At 42.1% G+C, this 26986-nt stretch overlaps 1 protein-coding gene across 2 annotated transcripts; it reads left to right on the forward strand.

Moving 5' to 3' along the window:
• Positions 1 to 278: 278 nt before the first annotated feature.
• Positions 279 to 26799, forward strand: LOC115373318 (probable assembly chaperone of rpl4). 2 transcript variants are annotated; one of them, XM_030071639.1, is made up of 11 exons: positions 279 to 508; positions 732 to 835; positions 946 to 1092; positions 1271 to 1423; positions 3234 to 3340; positions 3452 to 3575; positions 4817 to 4912; positions 7134 to 7202; positions 17031 to 17084; positions 21259 to 21411; positions 26424 to 26799. In XM_030071639.1, exons 1-11 carry the CDS (start codon positions 442 to 444, stop codon positions 26598 to 26600), a joined length of 1251 nt encoding a protein of 416 aa, XP_029927499.1. In that variant the 5' UTR covers positions 279 to 441; the 3' UTR covers positions 26601 to 26799. The 2 variants fall into 2 exon arrangements, with proteins under 2 accessions (XP_029927499.1, XP_029927501.1); XM_030071641.1 differs by having other exon boundaries at positions 283 to 508; positions 3237 to 3340.
• The last annotated feature ends 187 nt before the right edge of the window (positions 26800 to 26986 follow it).

Consider the following 26986-nt stretch of genomic DNA (forward strand, 5'->3'; position numbering starts at 1 on the left):
TAGCTGCGTCAAGGGGTACAGTTTCAACGCGTTGCCTCATTGGTCCGCAGACTTGTCAATCATGTCAAACACCCACCTCTAGCAGTTAGCGCTTGGCGCAAATGTTTCAGAGACAAATGAAGTCTTTTGTGGAAGCATAAGTCAGGATTTTAAAATCAATGGCGAGCAAAGTGTCAGTATTGGCACGACTTCATTCATAGACAACAGGACTTAGTTCAAATTTGTGTGAGGAATAAGCGTTAGGAAACAAACATTATTGTCCGCTGCCACTCTCCGTAGCAGTCATGTAGACGCTGCGGTGAGCATGCGCGCTGTATACCTATAGTTGGGGTCTGATGTGATCTCTCCACGCGTGTCACATATCCACACATACAGTGGGAACATAGTCTGGCTTAAAGGCAGTGATTTTAGCAACATAACAGAAGTATTTTTTTCATCACCATGGGAGGACAGGCTAAGAGCAAAAAGAAAAACAAAACGAAGAGGAAAGACAACTGCTCAAACGGGGGTAACGTGTGAACTGTTCATAATTTTGCTAGCTGCTTACAGCATGTATTACAGACAGCAGATGTGTTGACGTTAGTTGAATGTGACCTGGATATATGTTTATTTACTGACAGCAGTATTGTCAGCTGAATGTAACCTGCAGATGTGGTTTTTGATCTCCCTTGTTGACCTGATGAGACAAATCTGACATACCATCTCCCTCTCCCTAATCACTACCAACGCAGGACTTGCTGGTTTGGCACCACAGGAGAGGATGAAGCTAAGGATGCATGAAAAAGCCAAGAAGAAGACAGCTGACAAATACTCTGTACCGCAGCTGCTAGAGAAGGTGAGAGCCACCCACACACACAGACATGTCCTGCCTTTCTAATGCTGGGAGTATTGTTTTGATTTTCATGCATTCCTGTTTGTTAACCCTTGTTGTCCTCTGTTGTGCAGACAGAGGAGTGCATGGACAGTTTTGACTTTGAGATGGCCAGCCGTTTCTGTCAGCGAGCCCTGGACTTGGAGTCCACCAACCTACAGGCGCTGGACATGCTGGGACACATTTACTCCGAATTAGGAGACACACCGAAAGCCAAAGAAATATCCTACAGCAGAGATTTCTTTCTGTCTCTCGCTGTCTTTGTCTGTGTCTTTCTCTGTCAGAGACCAAATTGGAGATTCAGTCACTTCAAGAAAGAAAAACAGTGTGTTGTGCACATATTTGATGATTGATAATGTTTGTCTGATGTCAGTTGTACCGTCCTTGACCGAGTCTCACATTTTTCTGCGAGCTGTGGCGCTCAGTCCAGATGAAGGCCACAGTAAGTTCATGTACCTGGGACAGATCCACACAGGCCAGGAGGCTGTGGACCACTACCTGAGAGGAATACAGGTCCTGCTTTCTGCTCTGGAGAAACAAGCACAGTCCACTGTGAGTACACACACACACACACACACACACAAACACAAACACACATTCTCACATGCCCTTCAGTATCTATCCTTTCAGTAACCTCTTTTAAATACAGGGGCAAATGCTACTTTACCTAAGGGTTTATGTCAGTGTAATAATAGTTATTATCACAAGATGGTGCTATTGGCAAATTAAGAAGGAAAAAAAAAACAACCAATCATTGTATTTTATTGACCCATCAGAAGTCAACTTCATTAATGAAATTATATGGTATAATATGTTACTACAATATGTAGTAACATTTATAACATTTAAAACAGTCATCTAAAAACATAATCGAAATTATAAAATTAAACAAAACTAGAAAAAATATTAGATTATTAGGGAGAAGTGGAGTACAAGGACAAAATAAATAAATAATAAGTAGATGATAGTAAGTCGGATGTAACAGTTCAGCAAACCCACAATTCACTTTGTATCGTGTTTTTTGGCTCATGGTTTCAGTTTGGTTTATTTTGTACATCAGGGAGAAAAAAAAATAATTTCCAGTGTTTTTTGTATTTTGCCTTATTTGCAGAAATGATGTTTTTTCATTCAGAGATGTGGGACAGCAATATGGAGTCAACAAATATTCATTCAAAGGCAAAAGTCTACTTGAACTATTTAAAACAAACATAGTATATATTGATTAATTAAGGCGTGTTGCTGTAAGTCTCTCATACATTGGATGTTTTTGTAACAGTGCACTTTTCAGCTCGCAGTTCAACACATAATAAACACTCACAGTAAAGTACCTCAGTCGCCCTCGGGGTCCAACCACCACTGAAGAGAACTTTGTAGGGTATATTGTGTATTGAACGGTTCGTTTTTTATGGTTTGGTTTTGCACCATATTGACTGGTTCAGTTTTACACCCCTAATAATAAGACCATACAAAGTGTTGTATAATTACTAGATGAAAAGGACAGGCTGAAGTAACAGTGCAGCATCAAGGGGTTTGGATAAATATTTTGAGAGTATATTAATTTTATCAGTCAGACAGTGAATTTATAAGTTATAAGGCATGAATTCACATCACATCTAGGTATACACCTTAAGACATAGTGTTTATGTGTTAAAAAAAAAAAAAAACATGGATTGAGAAAGTGCATAACTAGCTCAACAATTTCATCATTCTCACAGTAACAAAATTCCTTCAAAGTAAACACTGTAATACACAAAGATGTGGAGAAATATGCACCCCAAGTCCCTCCAGAAATTGGTCACAATGCTGTATTCGTAAAACACATGTTAAATAATCTCTTCTGTATTTTAATCAAATCCATCTTAATTGTCTTAGAGTTTAGATAGAATATGATTGCAGGGGGGAATCACATGTAGAATTTATAAGTGGATTTCTGTAACCTTGAGGTATATAAAATTAACCAAGGTTTTCGATTAAAATGAATTAATTAAATACTTGCATGTGGACAAATTTGCCCCTGGCTGTAATCGTTTTGATTTGAAGGCAATGATGTACATTGGTTATTCAGTATATATATATAGATTTTTTTGTCAAAAACAGGAGTTTTGATAGAAAGAAGGGCGTGATCATTTTATTCATTTAAGTAACCTTTAATCAGTTGGCATATTCCAGAGAGAATATAGGGAAATTGTACAATTCCATAAAATATTCATAGGTTAAAAAGGAGCTTTACATAGACCACCCTTTGATTAATTATGCCTGGCGTAGGTTTCCAAGAACATGGGCTACCTAAGTGTATTCATCTGATATGGGAAGCGAAATCTTATTTCGTACAGCTAAAGACACCTGCCCTCCTCTCTGTCAGCAGGCCGGAGCTGCTGCCCCGCTGGCTGACGATGCTGAGCTCCCCACAGCCAAGGATGTTTGTGTGGCTTACTGCTCTGTGGCAGAGATTTACCTGACAGACCTCTGGTAGTGTAACACAGTGTCACTTTTTGTCCCATTTTGTGGTATCACTTTGGTAGTGAGTTATGTATGAGTTGACTTCTTTGCGTGTGTGTGTGTGTGTGTGTGTACATGCAGTATGGAAGAGGGAGCTGCGGACAAGTGCAGAGAGTTCATTGAGAGAGCATTGCACTATCACCATGACAACCCTGAGGCTCTACAGCTCATGGCCAGTTACCTGTTCAGTACTGAGAGAAACCAGGTCAGTCCACACACACACACTCACACACACATGCCCACACACACTCAGGATGAGTTATCACCACATTAAAGAGGGAATCTGCTGAGTTAATTATTCTGAGCAAATTGAATTGTATGCCATTAATCAGCAGATGGACACATACATTAACACGCACACACACAGACAGGTCATGCAGATAGGAATGTTAATTACCGGGCAGATCATTCAGGTCATACAGAGTCATCTGATAAAGAGAGAGATGAGAGAGTAGCCTGTTGGACTCACAGCGGAAAAGAGTCCACAAGAACCTGATGAAGTGGCAGAGACATAGTTTAGATCACTGAGAATACTGTGCAGTTTTTTTGTTTCATTTATTTATTTATTTGATTTTATTTTTTTATGAATCATTTGTGAAAACTGTAGATGCTCAAATACAGTGTCACTGCTGTCCAAATCAACACTTGTTGTCCTCCTATTGGAGTTTTGTGTTAATGTTTGCAGCCACACAGAAGAATCAGTATTGTTTTGTCTTTGTTTGAAAGGTGGGTGTAGGTGGGTGAGGGAAAAAAAGGTTTTGTTAATGGAGTTAATTAGGAAGGTAGCTCATGGATCTATAAATTATACTGCACTGTTATCTATCAATAATGCTCTTAAATTTAAAATAAGATTGTGCCATGAGAGAATTTACATCTAGTTTGGCATAACAGATCTGAGGACGTAATAACCTCCTTTAGCAGTTTTTGAGAATGAATGCATATTTTGTGTTGATTTGCCTGAAAGAAGGTTAAACTTCCCTCAGATCCCCCCAGTATTCAAATTTGGGGAATTATTTGAACATTCAAATATAAATGTTAAGTACCAAACAGTTCAGCTGCTTACACACAGAGCAAATGAGGAGCGAGCAGATGAATTGGACTTGTAATACCAACGTTAGGCCTTAGGGGTCAGGCTGGCTCCAATCACCTAAAGGCTTCCTGCATACAGCAGATGAAGTTCTGTGTTTGGCAATGCTTTATATTGATGCTCTGTCAAAACACTGAAATAATATCCAAGGTTCATCCTTCAGCATCTATCAAACATTCAGTATCCAGCTTGCAAATACTGTAATGTCGATGTACAGTAAGTTGTTCTAAATAATGGATTTTTTTTTTTTTGTAGCCCCTGATTTGTGGGCATGTATGCTTTTGTGTGTTTTTATTTGTTGGTGTGAGTGTTTGTATGTGTGCCTTGATGTCCATATGTGTGTATTTTGCCATCTGTAGGAAGGCAGAGAGTATCTGATTAAGAGTGTCAGGGTGTGGCTTCCCACCGTAGAGCAGAGTGCGGCCTCTTCCAGCGTGGAGGACGAACACCTGCAGGTGAGTCTGAGTCCTGTTTGGCATTTCACATCTAACACCCGGCATTCATAAGACTCCAGTTTATTTATAAAGCACTTTCAGCTAACAGGTTTGTCACAGTGTTCTTCGCGGTGAGCACAAATACAAAGCCACAGATAAAAGTAAGAGACAGTCAAACAAGAGGTAGTATAAATAAGAGATGGAACAAACTAGAGCTGTGCCGAAAAAACAACACAGCTGAGTATAGTTATTATTTTTCACATACTGCATCCCATTCTCTCTCTCCTTGTATTGATATTTATTGTTTATGCAGTTCATTTTCACATGATGATATGACATCTACATTTTAGTGTGCTGTGTTAAGAAAGTGCATTATGCTGATTCTGTTTTTTTTTTTTTTTTTTAAATGACAATAGGAAATTTAATTAAATTGTTGAGTGAGCTTTCCAGCCAATTTATCAAGTATGTTGTATATTTTATTAGTTTTCCCAGGTGTTATGCAGTATGTTATTCTTAAGGTTCTAATTAGACATTTTCAACCAATTCTGTGAGTCGGGGCTCCAGACTGTATTTTGCATTGGTTGCACTGGTGCGCCTAACCTTCTCAGTTTGATTCGCGAACACATAATTTAGGGGCATCCAAAATTTTTCACCACGCCTTTTTGCACCACAGTAATACATTTTGAGTGTCACTTTTTTTTGGTCAGTTCCCATACACATTAGTAATTTCTTCATACATTATTTAAATGATCTCCTTTTAATGTAAATACCCAAAGGAAAATATGGCTTTAAAACAGAGAAATGATCAGGAAAAAATAAAACAGAAAGTAATAAATACAGAGTCCATAGTTTGGTACCTATACATGCATATTAGCTATTTAAATTTGTTGCATGTCTTATTTCTGCTTAAACTAGAGCTATTGCAGTTACTATGTATAACTTTGCTGTGCATGTACCTGAAACGCTGCGGGGAGTCTGGCTGCTCTGGCGGCCACACACCTGTCACAGGACGCATTTCTTGGAGACGTTCTGCTTTCTTAACATTTCAAGTCGGAGCGCCAGTGCTCGGACAGCAAAAGCACTGTCAGCCATGCTTTGCGAGAAATGCAATGTATAATGTATAATGCTCTTTTATCTCATCTGAGCCACAGAAATTGGACAAGCCATTCTTTGCAAAAGGCATGTATTTTGTCCTTTTTGTATGTGGTAGGCTCTGGCTCTGGCTCGGCTCTATCGTGTCTGAATCATGGCCCAGCCCAAATGGACACTGCATCAGTTTTCTTGGCAACAAATAATCAATAGTTCTCTTCATTTTGAATTACCAGTATTTGTAAAGTTGTGATATCACTTGAAGAGGACTACATGGTGTGGTCTCGCACATACACACATGCCTTATTTTTTCCCCGACCTGCATTCTGTGAAGACGTGACTTACTCTTTCTCTGATTGGCTGGCCAAGTACTCTTTGCTTTTGTTGGTTGGATTGATTAGGTTTAGGCATGCAGAGTGAGCTGGTTGGTAAAAACATCTGTGAGAGACTAGGATGCATCAAGGATGTCTTTGCAGAATACAGGTGGGGAAAAAAATGCTACACACACACACACACACAGGCTTGTTCAATTTCAGGTGCACTGATGCAACCAACAAAAATGTTTGCTCACGCCTGACAGATTTTTGGTTGCATGTGTGACCAAAGTGGCACTCTGGAGCCCTGTGTGGAGCACTGCACTATATCATGATACAAATCTTATAGTGACCCTATATATCATCAAGTGTATTGTATGGTGAGGTCCTTACCAATAACCAGCCCCAGAAACGATGGTATGTGATACCACAGTGGGTGGGTGGGTGCATATCAGAGGGCACCAGCAGGACAGTCTGCAGCAGAAGTAAGTCAACGACAAATGGAAAAGAGAGGGCTGATAAACCTGAGGATAGAATAGATTGGAAGGTGTAACTAATAAATGGGTCTTGAGTTTAGATTTAAAAAACTGAGGCAGCCACTGGGGTGATTTGAGGCAAAAGTCCCAGGCCTTCACTATTATGACTCTTATCTTTGAGAGCAGGCCGATCTTGAGACGGCCTGCCAGCACTTGGAGTGTGATTAACAGTCGCGTTGCTGCAAAACGTTTTGTACCTTGAAATTGGATGGCGTTAGTATCAGACAAAGGAAGAACTATGTTTGGGGTGTGCTTGTGTGCAAACACTCACTGTGGAGGTGTCGATGTTGTCCTTTTCTGCAGAATCTGATCCCTCCCTACGAGTCTCGCATCACCACGGCCAAACTGCTCATCGAGACTGAGGAGTATGAGGTAAAATGTTGTGTGTCCTACTGCATTCTGTTTTTATTGGTATCTGTGTGTTTGTTGGCAGATGGGTGTGTGTGTGTGAGTGTGTATATGTGTGTGCAAGCATATGAATTTGTGTGCTCCCTTTTTGGTGAATAGCACAGAGGGTGGGAAGGCCATGCTTGGTCTTTATCCCCTCCAGAGTTCAGTGTCAATAATAGAAGAGTGGTATTTACAGAGAGAGACAGGGGTAGGGGGTGCCAAAGGATTGGTAGGAGGGACAGGCAGACAGAGAGGGAATAAAGGGAGGAAGGAAGCCGGAGTGCACTATCTTGATAAATTGCCGCCATGTCTGTGATCCAGCACACTTGTCTACTAAATCACTCATCAATTTCCAGTATTAATGGCCTTGATTTTAGTGGCTCAGTGCCTTCAGTTCACTGCAAAAACTCTTAACAGTCATTAATGCTTGAAGCTATTTTCTGTGATTACTGCCACACCAACGCCGGTTCAGCTATTTTCTGTTGTGATCCAGTGATTAATTTGTAATCATTCTTGTTGAACGGTTTATGGTTATTACTGACAGGAAATGAGAACAGCGTCCTTTTTTTCCTCCAACCCAAATGGCTCGGCTACAGTTTTATGTGTGTGTGTGTGTGTGAGAGAGAGAGAGAGAGAGAGAGAGAGAGAGAGAGAGAGAGGGAGAAGGGCTGTCAGGTATATCAGTAAAATGACAGCGTCGCGGTCCACAGTTTCTGACATGTCGTTTGTCTTCATCCTCCTGTTTGTGTCATCAAGCCCAAAACACAAACTGCACACACCCTGAGTGCTTTTTAACATGGACATTTTGCTGTGCAGGCGCTTGTGTGCTTATACATGTTCATGCATGTGTGTGTGTGTACATGTTTGTTTTTAGCCATTGGCTATTTGAAAGTTTTTGATGGAAATGGATTTATAGGAGAAATAGGAGAAGCAAGCTGTTTTCTGTCTGTCTCTCCATCTCCCTGACTGGGACTTAGCTGTATTTGATAGGAACATATTCTCTTCTTTCACCTTCCTCTTCGTTCTGTCACACACACACACACATGCACACACACTGTCTCTGTCTCTCACTCTCTGTCTCTCACTCTTTGTCTCTCTCTCTGTCTCTCTCTCGCTCTCTCTCTGGAGTATAAATCTATTCACAACTCTAAACTTTGTGTAAAGTTGTGTGCTTCCACTTTAGTTTGAAGAGCTGTCAGTATGAAGGCTTCTTTCTCAGCAGGGCAACAGTGTGTGACCATTTGTTCGTATTTTTGTGCTCTGCGTTTGTACTCTTTTCTTCCTGTAGTATTATTGAATATTTTTGTCAGTCACATTAGCAGTGTCTTAACATCCTAGGCAAATCTTGAAAGTTTGAATACTTTCTGCTAAAAAAAGTTACAGTTCATTCAGTTTATTTAAGGTGCACATCACCGAGAGAGTCTCTGTACCCTTTACAAGTCAGTAAAAAAAAAAAAAACAGAAACATGACAAGTACGCGCACACACACACACACACACACACACACACACACACACACACACACACACACTTACACAGCTAATAATGTCAATAAGGCAACAATGCTGAGGTTAGTCATTTTAAAAACAAAGATCATATGACTGTAGCAGTGTTAGGGTAGCTTGGGGGGAAAAACAGTAAATGATTTGGGATCTCAGCTGGTGAGGTCATAGTTAGCCTGGATTTGAAATTATTAGTAGAACTTGCCTCCTGAATGTGCAGTGATAAATTATTCCCGAGAGGTGGAGCTTGGTGGGCAAAGGCTTGACCACCAAACCAGTTCTTATTAAAACGAGGAATAGTTAAGTAACCAACATCAAGGGAATGTAAAGGATGTGACAGAATATATGGAGCAGTAAGGCTGGAGATAGACTGTATGAGGGAGCCAGTCCATTTAAAGCCTTATCGGTAATAAGGATGATTTTTAAATCAGCTCTTGCATGTACTGGTTGCCAATGCAGAGACATCAGTGCGGGTATTATATGATCCAGCTTCTTTGGTCTTGTTAGGACTCTGGTAGCTGCATTCTGAACCAATTGGAGCCCTTTTGTTGCTGTCTTGGTTAAGCCAGGGAAAACCGCATTACGGTAGTCTATTCTAGATGTTATGAATGCATGTAGAAGGATTTAAGTGTTTAGTGTTTAAATTTGATAAAATATTTGGGGGCTATTTTACAAAGGTGGAAGAAGGCAGTTCATGTTATATACCTGGTATGTCGCTCAAATGTAAGAGGTCAAATACTGTTCCCAGATTCTTAACTGTTTGGGTCTACGAAATTGTGCAGCCATCAGGATTAATGGAAAATCTGTCCAAAGTGGTGTGAATCTGTCTGGAACTGCAGGAAATTACTGCACATCCAGTGATGGATTTCCGACAAGCACGACTCTAGTATAACCAGCAGAGAGGAATCTTTTACTCTCATAGGAAGATAGATTCATGTGTCATCAGCATAGCAGTGATGCATTATGTTGTGGTTCTTGAAAAAGTGACCCAAGGACAGCAAGTAAATGGAAACCAAAGTGGACAGAGTAGTGATCCCTGTGGAACATCATATTTGACCTTAGAGCTGGAAGACATAGTATGAATGTATTTCATGTAGTGCTTTGTGTACTATTACTCAGGTATGAACGGAACCAAGAGAGCGCATGTCCCTTGAGACCAATAAGGTTCTCAAGAATTTGTTGGAAGATGTTGTGGTCCACAGTGTCTAAGCTGGCACTTAAATCTGTTAACAGCAAGACAAATGGAAGATCAGAGTCTGTTGCAGTTAATACATTGTTGGTTAGTTGTTGGTGTAAGGGTATATTTGGAGTGCTTGGGTCTGAAACCAGTCTCAACTAGAAACTCATCAAGAAGGATATTACTGGATAGATGGGCAGTGACTTGGCTAGCAACCAACGTTTCTAACAGTTTGGACCTGAAGGGGAAATTTGAGATCTGTTTATAATTGTTCAGAGTTTGTAGGTCATGGTTGGGTCTTTAATTAGCGTCTAACAACTGCTGTGTTCAAAGCAGTGGGAATGATACCAGAACTGAGGATTTATTGATGATGTTGAGAAGAGGGTTATCACAGTGAACAGGTCTTTATGAGGTTGCCAGGAATGCAATCCAGAACACATGTGGTTGGCTTGGAGCGAGTGACAATTTACATTTATATTTATAGCAATATCATTCCTGATTAGCTCAGTTTTTTCAGTGAAAAAGTTTCTAAAAACCTTTGCTGTAAAGCAGGGAACCAGTGTGGGCGGGGTTGTTTTAGTGAGCTTATCCATGGTGTTGAATAAAAATCTGGGGTTGTGGCTGTTGTTGTAAATCAGATCAGAGTAATAATTAGATTTAGCTTGCCGGAGGGCATATTTGTACTTAAGCGATTATTCATTCCAGGCCTGCCGGAATACTTCTAATGTTGTATTGTGCCCTTTTTTCCTCTTTCGTCATGATTGTTTGAGTGCCCGAATAAAATCATTGAACCATAGGGTAAAATTGGGTGAGGAGTGTATTCTATCCCGAAAGGAAGCTTCAGAGTGAAGCGCACCTACTAAAATGCTATTTAGTTCATTTGTTAAGATATCCTGAGTGCCAGTGTAATTATTCAGTTTTGCGAGAGCATCATCAAGGGATTATTCTAGAGCTGCTCTGGCTGATTTGTTGATAATGTGGGTCTTTTCGGAAGGGCAGCGATATTGAGAAATTTGCAGCGTTTGAACAGTAAATAAATTGAATCAGAATGAAGGATGGAGCAGAGTAAGAGACCAAAAGATCAGTGACAGAAAGACTACTGAGTGAAAGTAAATCGATAGTGTGACAGCTTTGGGGTGTGGGTTCAGAGACAGCTTGAGAAAGGTGTACCAGTGATTGTTGTGAAGGCTTGGTTTAGTGCATTAGATGTGTCATTGAAATTAATATTAAAACCACCAATTATAATGATGTGGTCAGCATGGGTCAGTAGGCTCCAAGGACAGCAATGTGGAACAAAGTTTGTTTGAGGCATGGGCGTAGGGAAGGACATTAAAAGCACCTCAAATGACGAGAAGTAGATGTTAGTTCTGAGATGAAAAGAGGAATTGAAGTTGTAGAGCAGTGCAACACTGCCACCTTTTTTGTTGGCACGGGTAACATGGCAGTGCAGAAAATTAGGTGGTGATACCTCAGCCAAAGGCACTGCGTTATCTGTGCATAACTGGGTTTCACAGAGTCAAAAATATTAAAGTCGTGTTCAAGGATTAGATCATGAATTAGAATTAGAAGTGCTTTGGAGGCTAATGATCTAATGTTAATGAAGCCAATTTTGAAATGAAAAGTATTGCTTTTAAAAACAAGTGGAACCTTCACAGGGTTCATTTGTCCATTTTCCATTGGTTTCTGTTTGAATAGGCTTTTAATTTTGGATGATGGTAGGGATGTAGAATACTTGATTATCTTGATTAATAGAAAATCAGTTTCGAACAGCATTAATGCCATGAGAGAGTCCATGCCCATTAAATCGACCTGCCGCATTGGGTCTATGAGGTAACCTCCACTGTGCAGCAAAGGCGGGGAAATTGCAGAGCGTAGACTTTGGGTTGGGTTTGGAATATCGATGTGTTAGAGGGGCTGTATGGGGCATCGACTCTCAGTGGCAGGAAGTGGCAGCAATTTTTAAAATCTTTTTTTGTCGTGTTTTTCAAAGCCATTAGAAAAGGATAGTTTTTTCTTGACTTTAACTTGCTATAAACCAGTGTAGCATACACTACCAAAGGTAAATAATATGATTAAAAAGCATTTCACATTTTTTGTATTAATTAAAAAGTAAATATAAATCTGTCTAAGTGAAAATAAGTAAAAAAAAAAAAAAAAAAAAGGGGGGGGGGGGGGGGTTCATAAGGAGAGCTTGCTTTTGCATTTCTAGAGAAACACTTTGGGAAATTATTGTTGCATCAAACTACTGCCAGAAATTACACCCAAACTGATTGCTCAACCCAACAAAAATTTGACTGGGAATGTGGGATTTTGTTATGAGTTAACAAAATGTGATTTTTCTTTTTTTTTAGAATGCAGAAAACATGGATACCATGTCAGTAATGGATGATAAAAGTCTAGTGGTGATAGTAAAAATCTAATATTATTGTCTGGCTTTCTATGTGAATAATTTGCACTAGAAAAACCACCACAATGCCATTGGTCTAATAAATTAATTAAAACATCAATTACATGCCTGCTGCTCTCTTCTTTAGTCTTCCTGCTGTGGCAAAAAGTGGCTCTGTGCCACTTAATTCTGCAAAAAAGAAAAGAGAGAAACAGCAGCCACCAAAAATTACTTTTGTTTCAGGGTCAATTTTTTCTTTGGCTGAAGTCCAAGAAGGAGAGGCACTTGAATGCACGTCAAGTCATGTTTACAACTTCTGAACTTGTAGGAGCTCACAAGAAGCGTTTGAAGGCAGCACAAATGAGACAGCTGTGTGGGTATCTGTGTCCAATAGCCTGACATTTTGTTTTAGCATTTGTGAATCAATTTCCGATTCAGTGTGTGTCTGTGTATTGTGCTGCGGTTTGATATATTTATTTATTGATTTATTTTAAGTGCAAACTAATGCACTGACTGTGCAATAACAGAGGCCTATCTGAGAGATTAGTTTTGTCAAGACAGGACATTACATTGATCACTAATGTAAAACAGCCAATGAAACAAACTCACCGTGGGCTATATTTCTTACTCGCAGTCACACACACACACACATACACACACCACCACTACCGAACTCCTCTTGCATCACCACTACTACTAGTCACACAACAGCTAGGCTCTCAGACACATCCCCTTGACAAGCAGTAAGTAAGGTGTCTTTTGGCCTGGATGTCACAGTAGCTGATAGGTAGTTCCCCCCCTAAGCTTGTCAATCTCGTTTACTTTCATGTAATTCACTGCTGATCTTAAATTTAGCTAACACTAAGTTTCAGCTTGTTCTACTCAATGCTGCTTCAGAATACAGTTAGCACTGACATCCCCAGGATTTATTTACTTAAGTGTGAGATGTGTCCCTGCGTCTGTCTGTGTGTGTGTGTGTGTGTGTGTGTGTGTGTGTGTGTGTGTGTGTGTGTGTGTGTGTGTGTATGTGTGTGTGTTTCTGCGTGTTAGAGATACGGCCTGCCCTTGCTTGTAAAGTGATTTGTCTTTCTCCTGTCTCTGCTGTGCGCTCGGGTAAAATTATTCTGTTAAACAAAATTGCCTGAAGATTACACACAAACACACTCACAGATGCACACAGATGCACGCACGCACGCGCACACACACACACACACACACACACACACACACACACACTCACACAGTGGCTATTATAAATGAGCTCCTCCCAAGAGTGCTGTTTTTTTTTTTTTTTTTTTTTTTTTAAACAGGTCTTGAAATAAAGGGGACAACATATAGAGCAGAGTGTGTGTGTTTGTGCATGTGCATGTGCTGCACCATTGTTGTGCATGGACCAGTTTTGCATTGTTTATTGAGACACTTTTTTTATCCTTCTCCCAATCTTCTTCACTTTTTCTTTCATGCTACCCCCTCACCCCCTTCCCCTTCCCGTTATCTTCATGGGAATATTAATCTTGTTGTTGTTTAGAGTTTGAAGCGGCTTAAGAATCTCTGAATCTTTAATCACTCGCCTCTGGGTTGACCACTGTAGTTAGGAAGGAGAGCGAGTGGAGACGATATAATGGTTATCATGGCTCACTTATCCTGGCTCCCAGAAATCTCTTGTTCTATTTTTGTTGCTCCTACACTGGCTGGTCCTATCAGTTGTTTAATACCCGGATAGATCTTTACTGCTATCTCGTACATCTAGTGCTCGGCTTGAATTTCCGCGCGTGTGTGTGTATGTGTGCCTGAGTGTATGTGTATGATGCAACAAAAGTCAAGGAGAGACACTGGACATGAATCCATTCATCATCAGCAGGGATTAGATATTTTTGTTTGTTATTTTTAATCAGTCATTAATTAATTAAGCACAATGGATATTCAGCTGGTAATTGGACCAGCAATCAATCAGCTGACTCCCCGACACACACATTTGCACACACTCTTAACGAGATGCTCTCAATTAACCCGACTCTCTCTTGGTCTACCCAGGCAACAGACCTCTTTGTCGCCACCGGAACCACCTAGGCTTAATGAAAAGAGAGAGAACTCAAAAGAGAGGGAAAAGAATTAGGAAGCTCTCCAGCTAATAAGACCGCCTTAACAAGAAACAAGTGCTGCTTGTTGTGCACGCCGTTATGTGTGTCTGCATGGTTGGGTGTGTAGCCATGCCTGTGTGGGTGTATGTGTGTGTGCGTGCACGTGTATGTGTGTGTGTTTTGGTGTTCTTGCCCTTCTCCTCGGGTGATTGGCTAACAGTCGCCTCCAACCTGAGGTTGACAAAAATCAATATATCATCACCTGGGGCCTCACACACACACACACACGCACACACACACAGAATCTGCAAGGAGAGAGGCAGGAGAAAATAAACACACAACCTACTTTAGTCAAGGTGTGTTTTCTGTAGCTGAAAGTGCCCAAGGTAACTAACCCCGATATTGAATGACTGTGGCAAAGGTCACCTAGCATTCTGCTTCGGTGAGACCCTGGACGTCCTGTGGGAGACGCTACAGAGAGGAAATAAGAGGAATAGTCGGGGGAAGGGGATGGGAATGTTCGAGAAAAGAGGTGACCTTTGGATTGGGAGATATTACAATACAAGTCTAAACAATGTCTGCAATTTTGAATATTGTAATATTGTGATATGGCATAAGTGTTTTTTTTTCCTGGTTTCAAAAGCTGCACTACTGCAAAGGGATCCAGTTTTCAAAACTTGCTGTAGCTGGTGTATTATTTACCTTCACCTGCTTAGTCATCATATCCGTTTCACTGTTGATTGGTTAGCAAAAATCTCTTGTGTGTAGATGTAAAATTGGCCTCTTGCATGTTACGTTAAATACATTATTTGAGATTTAAATTGTTACCATGTCTAATAGAAAATTCTTGTAATATAGAATTTAATTTTGTCCATAATTTTACCTTTATTCAATAATTGTAACGAGGTGTACATTTGTGTTGTTTCCAGATTTTTATGCTGTTATGTTTCCTATTTGATATTAGGCTACGCAGTCTCCAAGGTAACGTTTCAGCTATAAAAGTCCATCACCAGGGGAACAAGTCAGGCCGGGCTTGTATCCCCCCAGGTGAATGTGTGACTGTTCAATGAAAACTTGGAAATATTAATGTAGAGCTGATCTGAGAGAGACAGTAACTGTGCTGACATCCAGAGTGGTTATGATCTGATTGTGATTTGTAATAGAAGTCTTTTCTTCCTGTTCAAGTTTAGACTGTTGGCCCTATATCTTGCCAGTTAGTGGTTATTGAGCATGGCTATAGAAATCATTCATTTGTAGGGCTGTGCCATATATTGTTCACGATAATACCGGTATAAATTTGCACACACAAAAAAGTGTCATGGTAAAACAGAGTAAAAACACTAAATTAAGGTGGAGGAGTAACTAGAATCAAGATGGTGAAATAAGAAATAGTAAGAAATTAGGCTTATGTATGTACAGTGTCATTCTGTGAGTAACACTGTAGCTATTGTCATTTTTTTTTCATATCGTCGTTAATATCATTACCACAAATTACGATGAAATATTGTGATATTATTTTGAGTCTATATCAGCCACCCCTATTCATTGTAAGTTTTTACTGAGACCAGGCTTCTATCAATTTTAATAGCTTTTATTGGCATGACAACACAGTGCTTATATTGCCAAAGCAAATAACAGTGGTAATGATAATGCTATTAATCAAAATAAACAAATGAATAAGTGACAGTTAATGACACAACATACACAATAACGATACAAATATAAACAACTTAACATCTGTATCCCTCAGATCCTGAAGTGCTTGTAGGCAATAAACAGATCATCATTAAATCGACATCAGCTGGAGTTACCTAAAGTAAATTTTGTATATATAGTCAAGAGACTGTTACGTAAATATCTTGAGAAAGCACCAACAGTCATCCCAACAGTATCGTCACAATATCAAGGTATTCAGCAGGAGACATGGTTAGATTTTATTTTGTCGTATCCACCAGCTCTCGGTTAGATTAGGAGGATGGGCATCGACTGTTGTGATCAGGTGGGCTCTATCTCAGCTGGAGTATTGATGGCAGCCTATTGAGCAGCTGTAAAGTGTGTGTGTGTGTGTGTGTGTGTGTGTCTGTGTATGTGTATAAATGTGCGTGTTTATTTTCAAGGTGTTCGAGGTGGATAATTTTCCATGGTTCAGGCTGATATTGAGATTGATCAATGTGTCTGGCAAAGGGCGGAGGATGCTAAGGATACTAATATTGGCTGTTAATGCCAGTGAATGGATTAAGTGGGCTGTGGAATAGAGTGGCCGAAGTGAGTATCGACTATGTGATAAGCACCGGTGGGTGAGTATTGATGGCCGTGTCTGTTGTCTTGTTGCTATTGACGACGTTGTCTATCGGAGACTGACCTCATAGACGCTTATCAGATCCTCTGATCACTCTGACTGATCGATCAGGCTGGCTTAGAAGAAATGCACAGCTTGTGTGTGTGTGTGTGTGTGTGTGTGTGTGTGTGTGAGAGAGAAGCTAAGTGAGCGAGAGAGCATATGTGTGTGCATCCATTTTGTGTTTGCACCACCAATTATTTGTTAATGTGACAGAGTTGTGGTAATGTTTGAGTCCTTCACAGAGATCACTGCAATTCTGTATTCACTTTCTGTCCCCATTCTCTCTCTCTCTCTCTCTCTCTCTCTCTCTCTCCCTCTCTCAGATGGCAATAGATGTGTTGGAGGGCCTTCTGGAGGAGGACGACGAGGTTGTCCAGGTGAGTGATAATGTGCCCCCTAACCCTAATCCTCCCCCAATCTTTTTATTCCACTTTTATTTCATTTTTTTGCATCATCTTCATTGCTTGTTGTGAATTCAAAATGCACAGAAACAGCTGTCAAATTTGTGAGCAAAGTAAAAGTCTAAATTAAGGGATTTAGGCTATGTATAATCTGGTTCACTTGATTTTGCATTACCAGCATATCTGTCTCAATGAACTGATCATTATTGTAAATTAACTCCATGCTCCGTGTGTGTGTGTGTGTGGGTGTGTTACTGCTGGATGAGCAGGTTTAGATGGTGGCTTTGATGTATCCTCTTGCAGGCAGGCTTGTTAATGATACAGTAGCTACTGCTGGATAAGACCAACTTTTCGGCAAAACTTTGCTTTCATCACCACAGCGAGAAGGAGGAGGCCTCAACCTGAGCAGCTAGACACTTCTGCTGAGCCACTCTTTTGTGAAATGTGTGTTGTGCGCATTCATGCTTATAGGAGTTGCAAGCCGTCGCCACGCTCAAACTTTGGTGTGTGTGGCTTGCTGTTAATGTTTGTATTCAAATGCGCACACACAGAATACGACCGAGAACCTGAATGCGTACTAGAAAGCGGCGTAAACGGCAGTATTTTTTCCGTGCTTTCCTGGGTGCTCTGTGCTGTCAGTGTGCTCTAAATCCCCTCTGTGAGCAGCAGAGGAAGTGAAGGTGCGCCACTGTGTGTCAGTTAGAATAGCATGGCAGTCTCCCTCTCTCCCTCTTTCTCTCTCTCTCTCTCCCCCTCACTCCTGCACTCCCCCTCAGGCTCAGCCTCCCACACACACCCTTCAGCTGACAGATTGAGAGCAGTCATCAGGGGGCTGAACTTTTAAACTCGCTCCAGAGACGCACAGCTGTGACACCCGATTTGAGCAGGCCTGCAGCCAATCATGTGTTCGCGAGGGCTCACACATGCATGCACACTCACCAGTTTTAATGACCAGACAGTGTTTTGTCACATCACAGCCCAGTTGTGTTACAAGAGTCATATTAATAATGGCAGAAATGTAACAGACACACATGCTCTCTCAGTATTTATTTTTTTGTCTTTCTTTCTCTCTCTCCATTCCTTCTCTTTCTCCTCCGTGCAGCAGATAAGTTGTTAGTGCTTGCCTCCGTCTCCTTGTTCTTGTGTATCTCCTTGTTCTCCCGCTCATAAGTTAGAACAGTACTTATATAACGTTAAGTCTGCACAAACAACTGAGTTAGCTCCTTGCAAATCTTCTTTCAAAGTATTCTGTTGATTCATGAGGCTTTTGTTCTTCCTTCAGCAGCACCATATGGGAGCTAAGATGTGCCTCCACTTTGAGAAGTGATTTGATTGACATACGCAGCGTTTATTTTATTATGTGTGCTTCTGCTTGGGGTAGGGTAGAGTGGATTCTCTGAAGTTCTTAATTAGCTTACTGTCTAATATTAAAATGTTTGAGCCCTTATGCACAAGCATTTTTAACACATGTTAAAACAGGCTGTCTTTCATAAACTGTTTTTAAAAGAGCCTTATTTTCGCTAAGCCGTTTTGGGACATACAGTAGTTTGCATTATGAATTGATGTGACCCAATTTCAGTCTTTCTTTCCCTCACACATACACATAAGCACAATTTTAATAAGATCTGCATTCAGAGAAAGCCCTTTTCAGAGACAAAAAAAAAAAAAAACACACCCTTTTACATTCACAGAGGACTCTGCATTCCTTGTTTGACCACTGGTGTTCACTGAGAAAAGCCGTGCCGCCGGTGCTGCGATCCTGAGACTCGAGGAAGCTCCGGCCATTCAGCGCTGCTGCTACTCTGATAAGCATGGCTGCAGGGAAGCCTCCCACTCAGCATGCTCAGCGGCAATTCTGAATTCATTGTGGCATGCCTTGATGTGTTTGTTAGCTAAATGGTTGATTTGGCAGAGGTGCAGGTCCCTACTGCCTCTGCCCTCGATGAATAATGAATAAAGCTAATATTCGTCTCTTGGTGTAAAAGAATAGTGGGTGGGTGATCTCTGGCCTTAGATGAGAGGCGTGCACACACCTCCGTGTGCAGTTAGCGATGAACATGACTGTGTTGGAGGTGTAAGAGCAAGTGTAATGCTGCTCCTTTGGTGTATGTGATTTTACTACTGTGTGTAGAACGAAGTGTGTGGTAATGGCGAAGAAAGAAAACACGATGACTCGACTTGGTGGGCATGTTCCCTTGCAGCTGAAAATGTGCGTTCCCTTGGCTCTTGAGACATTCTGTGGAACATCAAAATGACTTGAGAATGCATCAGACAGCACACACCAAAGGGCGCTCTCTCACCTCATATTGAGTGATGCTTGTTTGTTCGGCCTTACAATCTTGCTAATGGTTATGTGCTAATCTATGGATGACATTGTTTTTTTTTCTGGTGACTATTTTAGTTACAACCACACAGAACTAGCAAATTGGTTTAGTTTAACAGATATGATGTTTTTAAATTTGGCGAATGCTAATAAAACATTTTCTGAACATGCCACTGCCTTAAAGTTCTCATTGGACCTGAAAATTAAGACCCTACCCTACCCGGGCCATACTGGGCCAGCCCGAGGCCCTGCCCTACCCTACTAATCAGCCGAACTTTAGGCCCGACAGCCCGATAAAGCCTGAAAAAAAAAGAAAGGAGAGGAAAAACAAAAAAGATCGCCAAATTCGCCATTATTTAGCAGCGCCGGTTGGCTCAAATTCTAGTAGCGGTGAGAGAACGGACTTAATAGTTGGCGGAAGGCAGCTTCATCACAAAACCAGGACCCGAAGCCCTACCCTACCCGACCAATTCACATACATTTTAGGCCCAACCCTACCCGAAAATGTCAGGTAGGGTCGGGTTCGGGCAGAATTTGAGAACTCTACACTGCCTACCTTGACATCCTGTGTCTGCCACAGGAAAGAAGCTGAATGTCCTTAGCTCAGAAGGTGAACTACGCAAAAGTACCGAGGTTTGATTTTAAGTGAGCACCCTTTAGACTGTATCTGAAGTATGGGATTTGATGGTTGGGTCTTCATGGTTCTCTTATCGTCCCATCTCACTGATGAATTGCGTGCTTATTCCATGACTTTTGTCCGTTGGGTCCAAAGGTTCTCTCTATTTTGCATAGTGCACCTTACAAATCATGAACGAATCAATTCATAGTATTTCACATTGATTCAGGCTCAGGTCAGAATGATTAATCTATGTATTTCTTTTGGCAGATACATGCAGTTGAATCGGCAAAATTTATAATAGATGCAGTGAATGAATCATTACACCTCAAGTGAATAATGTAGTTGTCCTGATTATTCCAGCACTGTAGTCGCTTAAACTATGGCATGCTGCACTGTACAGCATTTTTTTTTTTACCCCCCACCCCCCCAACACACACACCCACACACACACACACACACACACACATCCTAAGTACTCAATTTATCGAAGTGGAAATGTAATTACGAGCAATGTTTGTGAAGTTGTAAATTTTAAAAGAAAAAGCTCCTGCGGAACATCCACTTCACTTGCAGTGAAATTGATATTACGGGGAATATAAAATTGAGAAATTAAATTTGTAAAGTAAGCGGATAAATAAATAGATGAATAAAAACATTCATCTTCACCTTGCTGCAGCTTCACCTTGCTGCAAATATTGTTCACAACACAAGCTGGGAGTGAGTATAACAGCATTTGAAATGCAAAGCAGTTCTTTTTTTTATTGCCAGGGGAATTATTTTTTTATTCTGTTACCATGTTTTCAAGTTGATCGTTTTTGATATATTTCTTTGTATAAGTTTCAGAGCAAAAAAACTGCCCTCATAAATTATTTTTGATATCATGTAGTACCAGCAGAATGTGCAAAAATTCAAGCCGGGCGAATCCACTTGTATTTGTAAATGAGTTAATGTGTCAGAATTAGATCGCATTGACAGGCGCTGTGTGAGTGATGGCTTGTCGGCGTCAGCCCGCGTGAATCCCCGCTACATGTGTGAAACCCATTTGTCACCAAGGGATGTGCGGATTTCATGCAGGCACGCTCCCTGAGAGTCACAAATCTGTTTCCCCCCTGTCACAGCTCACTTAGCTGCAACAAAGACCACTTTCTCTGTGTCTGACTGTCGGCCCGCCCCGGCCCACCTTCACTTTCTCTCTCTCCCTCTCCCAGGTGTGGTATCTCTCCGGCTGGGTGTGCTACCTCCAGATGGAAAGAGCAAGCGAGCAGCAGACGAAAGAGGGGAGGGAAGCGACGGATAAGGAGAGGGAAGAGCGGGACGCGCTGAGGGAGGCGGCCCGCTCATACCTGACCAGGGCTAAGAAGGTACGTGTTGTCACGGTAACCTCATAAATTCTTTGATGATACGCCAACAGAGCCATAAAAGCCTCTTGTTCATCTCTGAGATAAATATGACAGGACAGATATTTGCTTCCAGTAGGTAAAGCTGCGACAAACCAGCCCTTGTCAGAGAAGGAATTTCATGTCATGCTGTGAACATGAGACGCCCCTAATTAAGCTCCACTGTTGCCTCAGCCATGGTTTTGTTGTCTAAGAGGTTTAAATATACCTTCATCTTTCTCTCACTCTCACACACACACACACACACACACACGCGCGCAGAATGATGTGTCTCGTTCACTCTGTCATTCTGTCAAGGCGCACCGTCGCCATGGAGCGGTGATTCATGTAAGTCTAAAATCCAATAGGCTTGTAAATCAGACAGCACAGACTGAGGGATTGCAGACTCCACCTCCTTTCCTTTCCTCTTCTCCACTTTCCTCTCCTCTATCTCTTCCCTCCACAGATGAATAGGGGCAGCACAGAGGCGGTGTATTGATGACTGTCTCTCCGGCCAGCAGCGTAGTGACAGGCCTGTCTAACCAGCGTCCGCTGGGGATGCCGACGAACACGAGGGGAGCGAGGTGGACGCTGAGCTGCAGAGAGAAAGGAATTGAAGAAAGGAACAGTGGGGGAGAGAAATTAGGGTGCTTTGCTGGTATAGCGTTGAGCTGCCATTTTTGTTGAGAGAGAGTCAATGAAAAAAAAAAACCTTGTTGAGAAAGAGCGAGGACTGAGTATTTAGCCATTTCTGCAGAAAGAGAATAAACACAACGGAACAAAAGGGTGAAAGGCTGGTAAAGGAATTGGGAGGGGCCTTCAGAGCATGACAAGTAAACAGAATGGCTGTTTGCTTGCAGGGTGAGTGAAGCAACAGGCAGAGAATAATGTGAAAGGTAAATGCACAGAGACCTTGAAAAGGTGAAGTGGAATGTGGTGGGAGAGTAAGTCCCTCGCGGTACACTTAAATCTGTAACTCTGCTTTTGGTTACTTTTTTTACTCTTTTTATGGCATGTGTGCATTGTGTGGTTGAGACCCTTCCCTTGTTTATATCAGAGCTTTGTTTCTGAGTGTGAATATGAGTGTTAATTATTAACGATGAGTCAGTCTGCTAGTTAAAATGGGCTCCAACATGGAAATGAGGCCTCAAAGCCCAACGGCTTCTTTTGGCGCCAGTCCACTTCTCTGCATACTTTATGACTTTGCTAAGTAAGTGTGTGTGTGTGTGTGTGTGTGTTTACGTGTGTATGTGTGTGAGACAGAGAGAGAGAGAGTGCAAGCACACCTTATGTAGATGCACATATTTAATCATGGTTGTGTGTGCCAAGTTGCATATCTAATTATTTGTCAAGAAATGTCTTCATTATTCATCTATTCTGTGATCGATGCGCGCGCACACACACACACACACACACACACACACACACCACATTGAGATGAGATGCTCTAAAAAGGGGCATGATAGGGAAGAATGGATGGGTTGAGAGAACAAGAAAGAAGTGTAGGAGAGGAAAGGGAGGGTGAGCAGGAGTGGGCAAATCAAAGGGGAGGCGGGGAGGAGAACAGATTGGATGTGGTGTGTGTGTGTGTGTGTGTGTGTGTGTGTGTGTGGGGTGGGGGGAGGAGGTGTAGCGGGTGAATAGTGGCGAGGGTAAAATCAATAGTAAACCGGACGTGAAATGGAATTTGAGTCTTAGCCAGATAGGGTGCGACGAAGGGAGGATCTGCAGTGTGTATGCACAGAGGAGAGTGTGTGTGTGTGTGTGTGTGTGTGTGCGTGCGCGCCTCTGCCTGCCCACATTCAAAGTGTGCACAGACTTTGAAACACACTGGGGCAAATGAAGGTCAAAAGCTTTGCTATTTGATGTGGCTGAAAGGCTCTCCCATGGGCATAGATTGTGGCTTGGGTTGGTCCAAGGTGTGTTTGTCATGTAATTTTAATGCCTTTCCCTGCCAAGGCTGTGAACAGGCAGAGTGAAGTGTTAAGTTGTGTGTGTGTGTGTGTGTGTGTGCGTGCACATCTGTATGTGTGTATTTTTCAGTCAAGCCCCTTGAGAGAAACAGAGTGCCGACGACATGCCCTGTTCACACTCAAGAAGGTCTAATCTCAGCTAGTGTCACACCCCCCCACTCCTCCCATCTGAGGGTGTGTGTGTGTGTGTGTGTGTGTCTGTGTGCATATGAGTGACTGGTTGAGCCAAAGAGGTTGAGAAAGAGAGAGAGAAAATGTGTTGAAGCAATGCACTTAATCACACCGCTCTCCCTATAGGAGGGATATACAGGAGGAAAGCTCCATTTCTGTGAAAAAAGGGACAAGGGAACGAAGGCTTAGATGGAGGGAGAAGAGTTGGATCTGGCATCGCTGCTGCCTCTGTGTGTGTGTGTGTGTGTGTGTGTGTGTGTGTGTGTGTGGCGCACCTACGAGAGGTGAGAGTATGAAGAGGTATCTATCACCTTGACAGGAAGGTCATTTGGGAGAGAAAGAGAGGGTAAAAGAAAGCCGAAGACGGAGAAAATGCCTAGAAGAGAAACCCTTAGTGTGAGGGCATTAAGAAATGAATAGAGAGAGAGAGAACAGAAAGTGGTTAAGGAGAGATGAGTAATCGGAGATGAACAATGATGGAACCATTATGCTTTCACCACATAATCACCCTATCCTTATTCTGCCGTACGAGATAGAGAGACAAGGGGGGCGGGCAGGAATTGGAGGGAAAAGACAAATTTTTGGAATCGGGGGGTATATTAGCTCTTGTTATTGCACTATATGCTAGACAAGGCGTTGTAATGTAAGATTATCCTGTGGAGACCATATAGTTGTACCCCAAATCATTAAGTAATGATGGAGTAAATTAAGGAGCTGTGAGCGTGTGCGTGTGAAAGAGAGAGAGAGGGGGGGAGACGGTGGTCAGGTGTGCTCTGGCCCATGACTTGGGTTTTGAAAGTAGAGCAAAGTGAACCATGAAAAAGTTAAACCATTTTGTGTGTGCGCATACACACACACACACACACACACACACGTGCAGACACTCTTTCTCTCCCTCCCTCTCTCGTTCTCAAGGCAGCTCTCTCGGCCGTGAAAGTGAGGAGAGAAAACATAGGCTGCTGTAAATGAGAAATGCCTTGTGTTTTTTTTTTTTTTTTTTTTTTTTTTTTCCCTGTTATGGCGGTGCTGATCTCAGCAGCGCTTGGTGCGGCGCATGTAAAGAATAGCTCCTGTTTGTTTAGCTAGCCAAAAGCATCCCAGTGAATAATCACGTACTATCTAGCAGGCACGCTCTGCGATCAATCGGCCGCTCACTGGTAAATATCCACACATAATATAGCATTCTGTAGTACAGCATGTACTGCACGCACGCATACCAACATTTCTCTCTTATGGAGCTCATATGAAAGACCCCCCCTCCTCCTCCTCCTCCTCCTCTCCCCCCCTCACCCTGCCCACCTTTCCCAAGGCTAATCTGTGCAATTACTCTGGGTATTGAGCATAAGCCAAGCCTATTCAAAAGCAAACCAAACTTTTTATTCAGAGTACTCCTTGTGGATAAACATCTCCAGGCATTTTTCGAGTGACACAGGCAGAATGAAAATCAGTGTTTTCTCCTCGTGTCCGCGGCGTTCTGAGGGGGTTGATTGGGTCAGCTCTTCCCCTGGTATCAGAGCCTTGGCTTGGGCCTGGGTCACACTCCGGCTCCCTGGGGCTCCAGCCTGCAGAGACAACATCCACTTATAGCCGCACACACACACACACAGACACGCGCACACACACACGTGCACGAGAAATTCTTGCACTCCAAATGAGTTCCCATGGGAGTGCGTGTCTCCTGTCAGGACCTGCTGTTGCTTAGAGACTGTTCCTGGGGCAAAGCAGTCACACACACTCTTCTTCACTCTTTCTGGCCTCGTTACACTTTTAGTAAGAATGATGGCACTCAGCTGCTTATTGTCCATGAACCCAAGTGACTCGGTGTGTGTGTGTCTGTGTGTATGTGTGTATTATTTTTATGTATGACTGGTATACTAAATAGAATAAATGTCCCAGATCATCTCAACTATTCCTACTCTTTCCTCCCTCTCTCTCTCTCTCTGTTTCTCTCTTTCTCTCTCCCTTCCTCTCACTCTTTCTCTCTCACTTTTGTTTGCAAAGAAAGGAATAAATTGTACTAGTTGCCTTTGCTTTGTATGCGCGCACACACACACACACACACTGTTACATTTGCTGTTTTTAGTGGTAGCAGTGTCTTTGTCACCCAACTCCACTTTGGGTTCAGTAATTACACACAAGCGGAGTATTTTACAGAGATAGATCTACTTGCGGCTTTCAGAACAGGACTTTTTATCTTGCTCCTTCACAGTATATTTCACAGAGATAACAATTTCGATTGTGTGTGTGTGTGCACGTGTACACCACATACCATATGTGCACCGGGACACATTTGCGCCCGCGTATGTGTACGTACAAATGTGTTTATGTTTGTGCGAGCGCGCATGCATGTTGTGACATCCAAAGGAAGATAAATGGTCTTTTTGTCTCCTCTGTGCAGCCGAACAGTGTATCAAATGTGCTGATTTGCCAAATGAAAGACAAAAACTGTTTACCAGCGTTTTGCGAGCCGTGACTGCCTCGCTGACAGAATGCAGCTGCTGTTGGATATTTCAGGCGGGCTAACCAGCGCTTAGAGACTTCAAACCTCGGGGCTGCTCACTTCCCTCATCTCCAAACTGCTGCTCACTGACGCTGTAGTGATGCACTGTTAACTCGAGTGACACAGCGCTGGAGGAAGAGCGGCATCTGTGGAGAGCTTTTCTCTCAAAAGATCTAATTTCCTGTGATGGCTCCACCGTCTACACAATTATAATTCATTGTCCACATGTCTGCATTACAATTTACTTTCCATTTAAAGGGATGCAATTTTTTTTTCCCCCCAGCACGGTACAAGCTCATCAGCCGCTTGCGTCATCCCTTGTCTCATTTTTCTTTTCTCTCCCTTGTTCTCAGCTCTACGGTAAGCTTCGCTGTGATGACCTGCCGATGTCGGAGCATGTGGAGCAGCTGCTAGGGGAGCTGGGGGGAGAGATGGAGGGAGAGGAAGAAGGAGACCTAGCCTTGGATGATGATTATGAACCCTGTAGTGAGGAGGAGGAGGAGGATGAGGAGGCTCCCATGGAACACTGACCACATCTTACAGCCTCACACTCTGTTCTTTTTCTTTCTCAATAATCATCCCCATTGTAGTATTCCGGTGTGGTCTTCTAAGTGCCTTTTTACTAGATACCCTTTGATATCCATGTAATGTTGTATAATCAAAGATTAGAGTTGTTTGCAAGTGAGATGTGCAAAAATAATGCCATTAAAATTCTGCACCTCTTTCAGTCAGCTGTTAAATTCTTTTGGTGAAATAAGTGCGCACTTGTGTAATTCTCCCTTGATCTCCTTGAAAAGCGTTGATGAAAATGATGAAAGAAATCGTTTTTAGAGCTCTCCACTTCTCACCAATAGCGAAAGCAAAACATCTTTGAATGCTTGCACCTGTCACTCACCCACGCATGACTTACACAAGC

This window comes from Myripristis murdjan, chromosome 16, assembly GCF_902150065.1.
Source record: "Myripristis murdjan chromosome 16, fMyrMur1.1, whole genome shotgun sequence".
Lineage (NCBI taxonomy): Eukaryota > Metazoa > Chordata > Actinopteri > Holocentriformes > Holocentridae > Myripristis > Myripristis murdjan.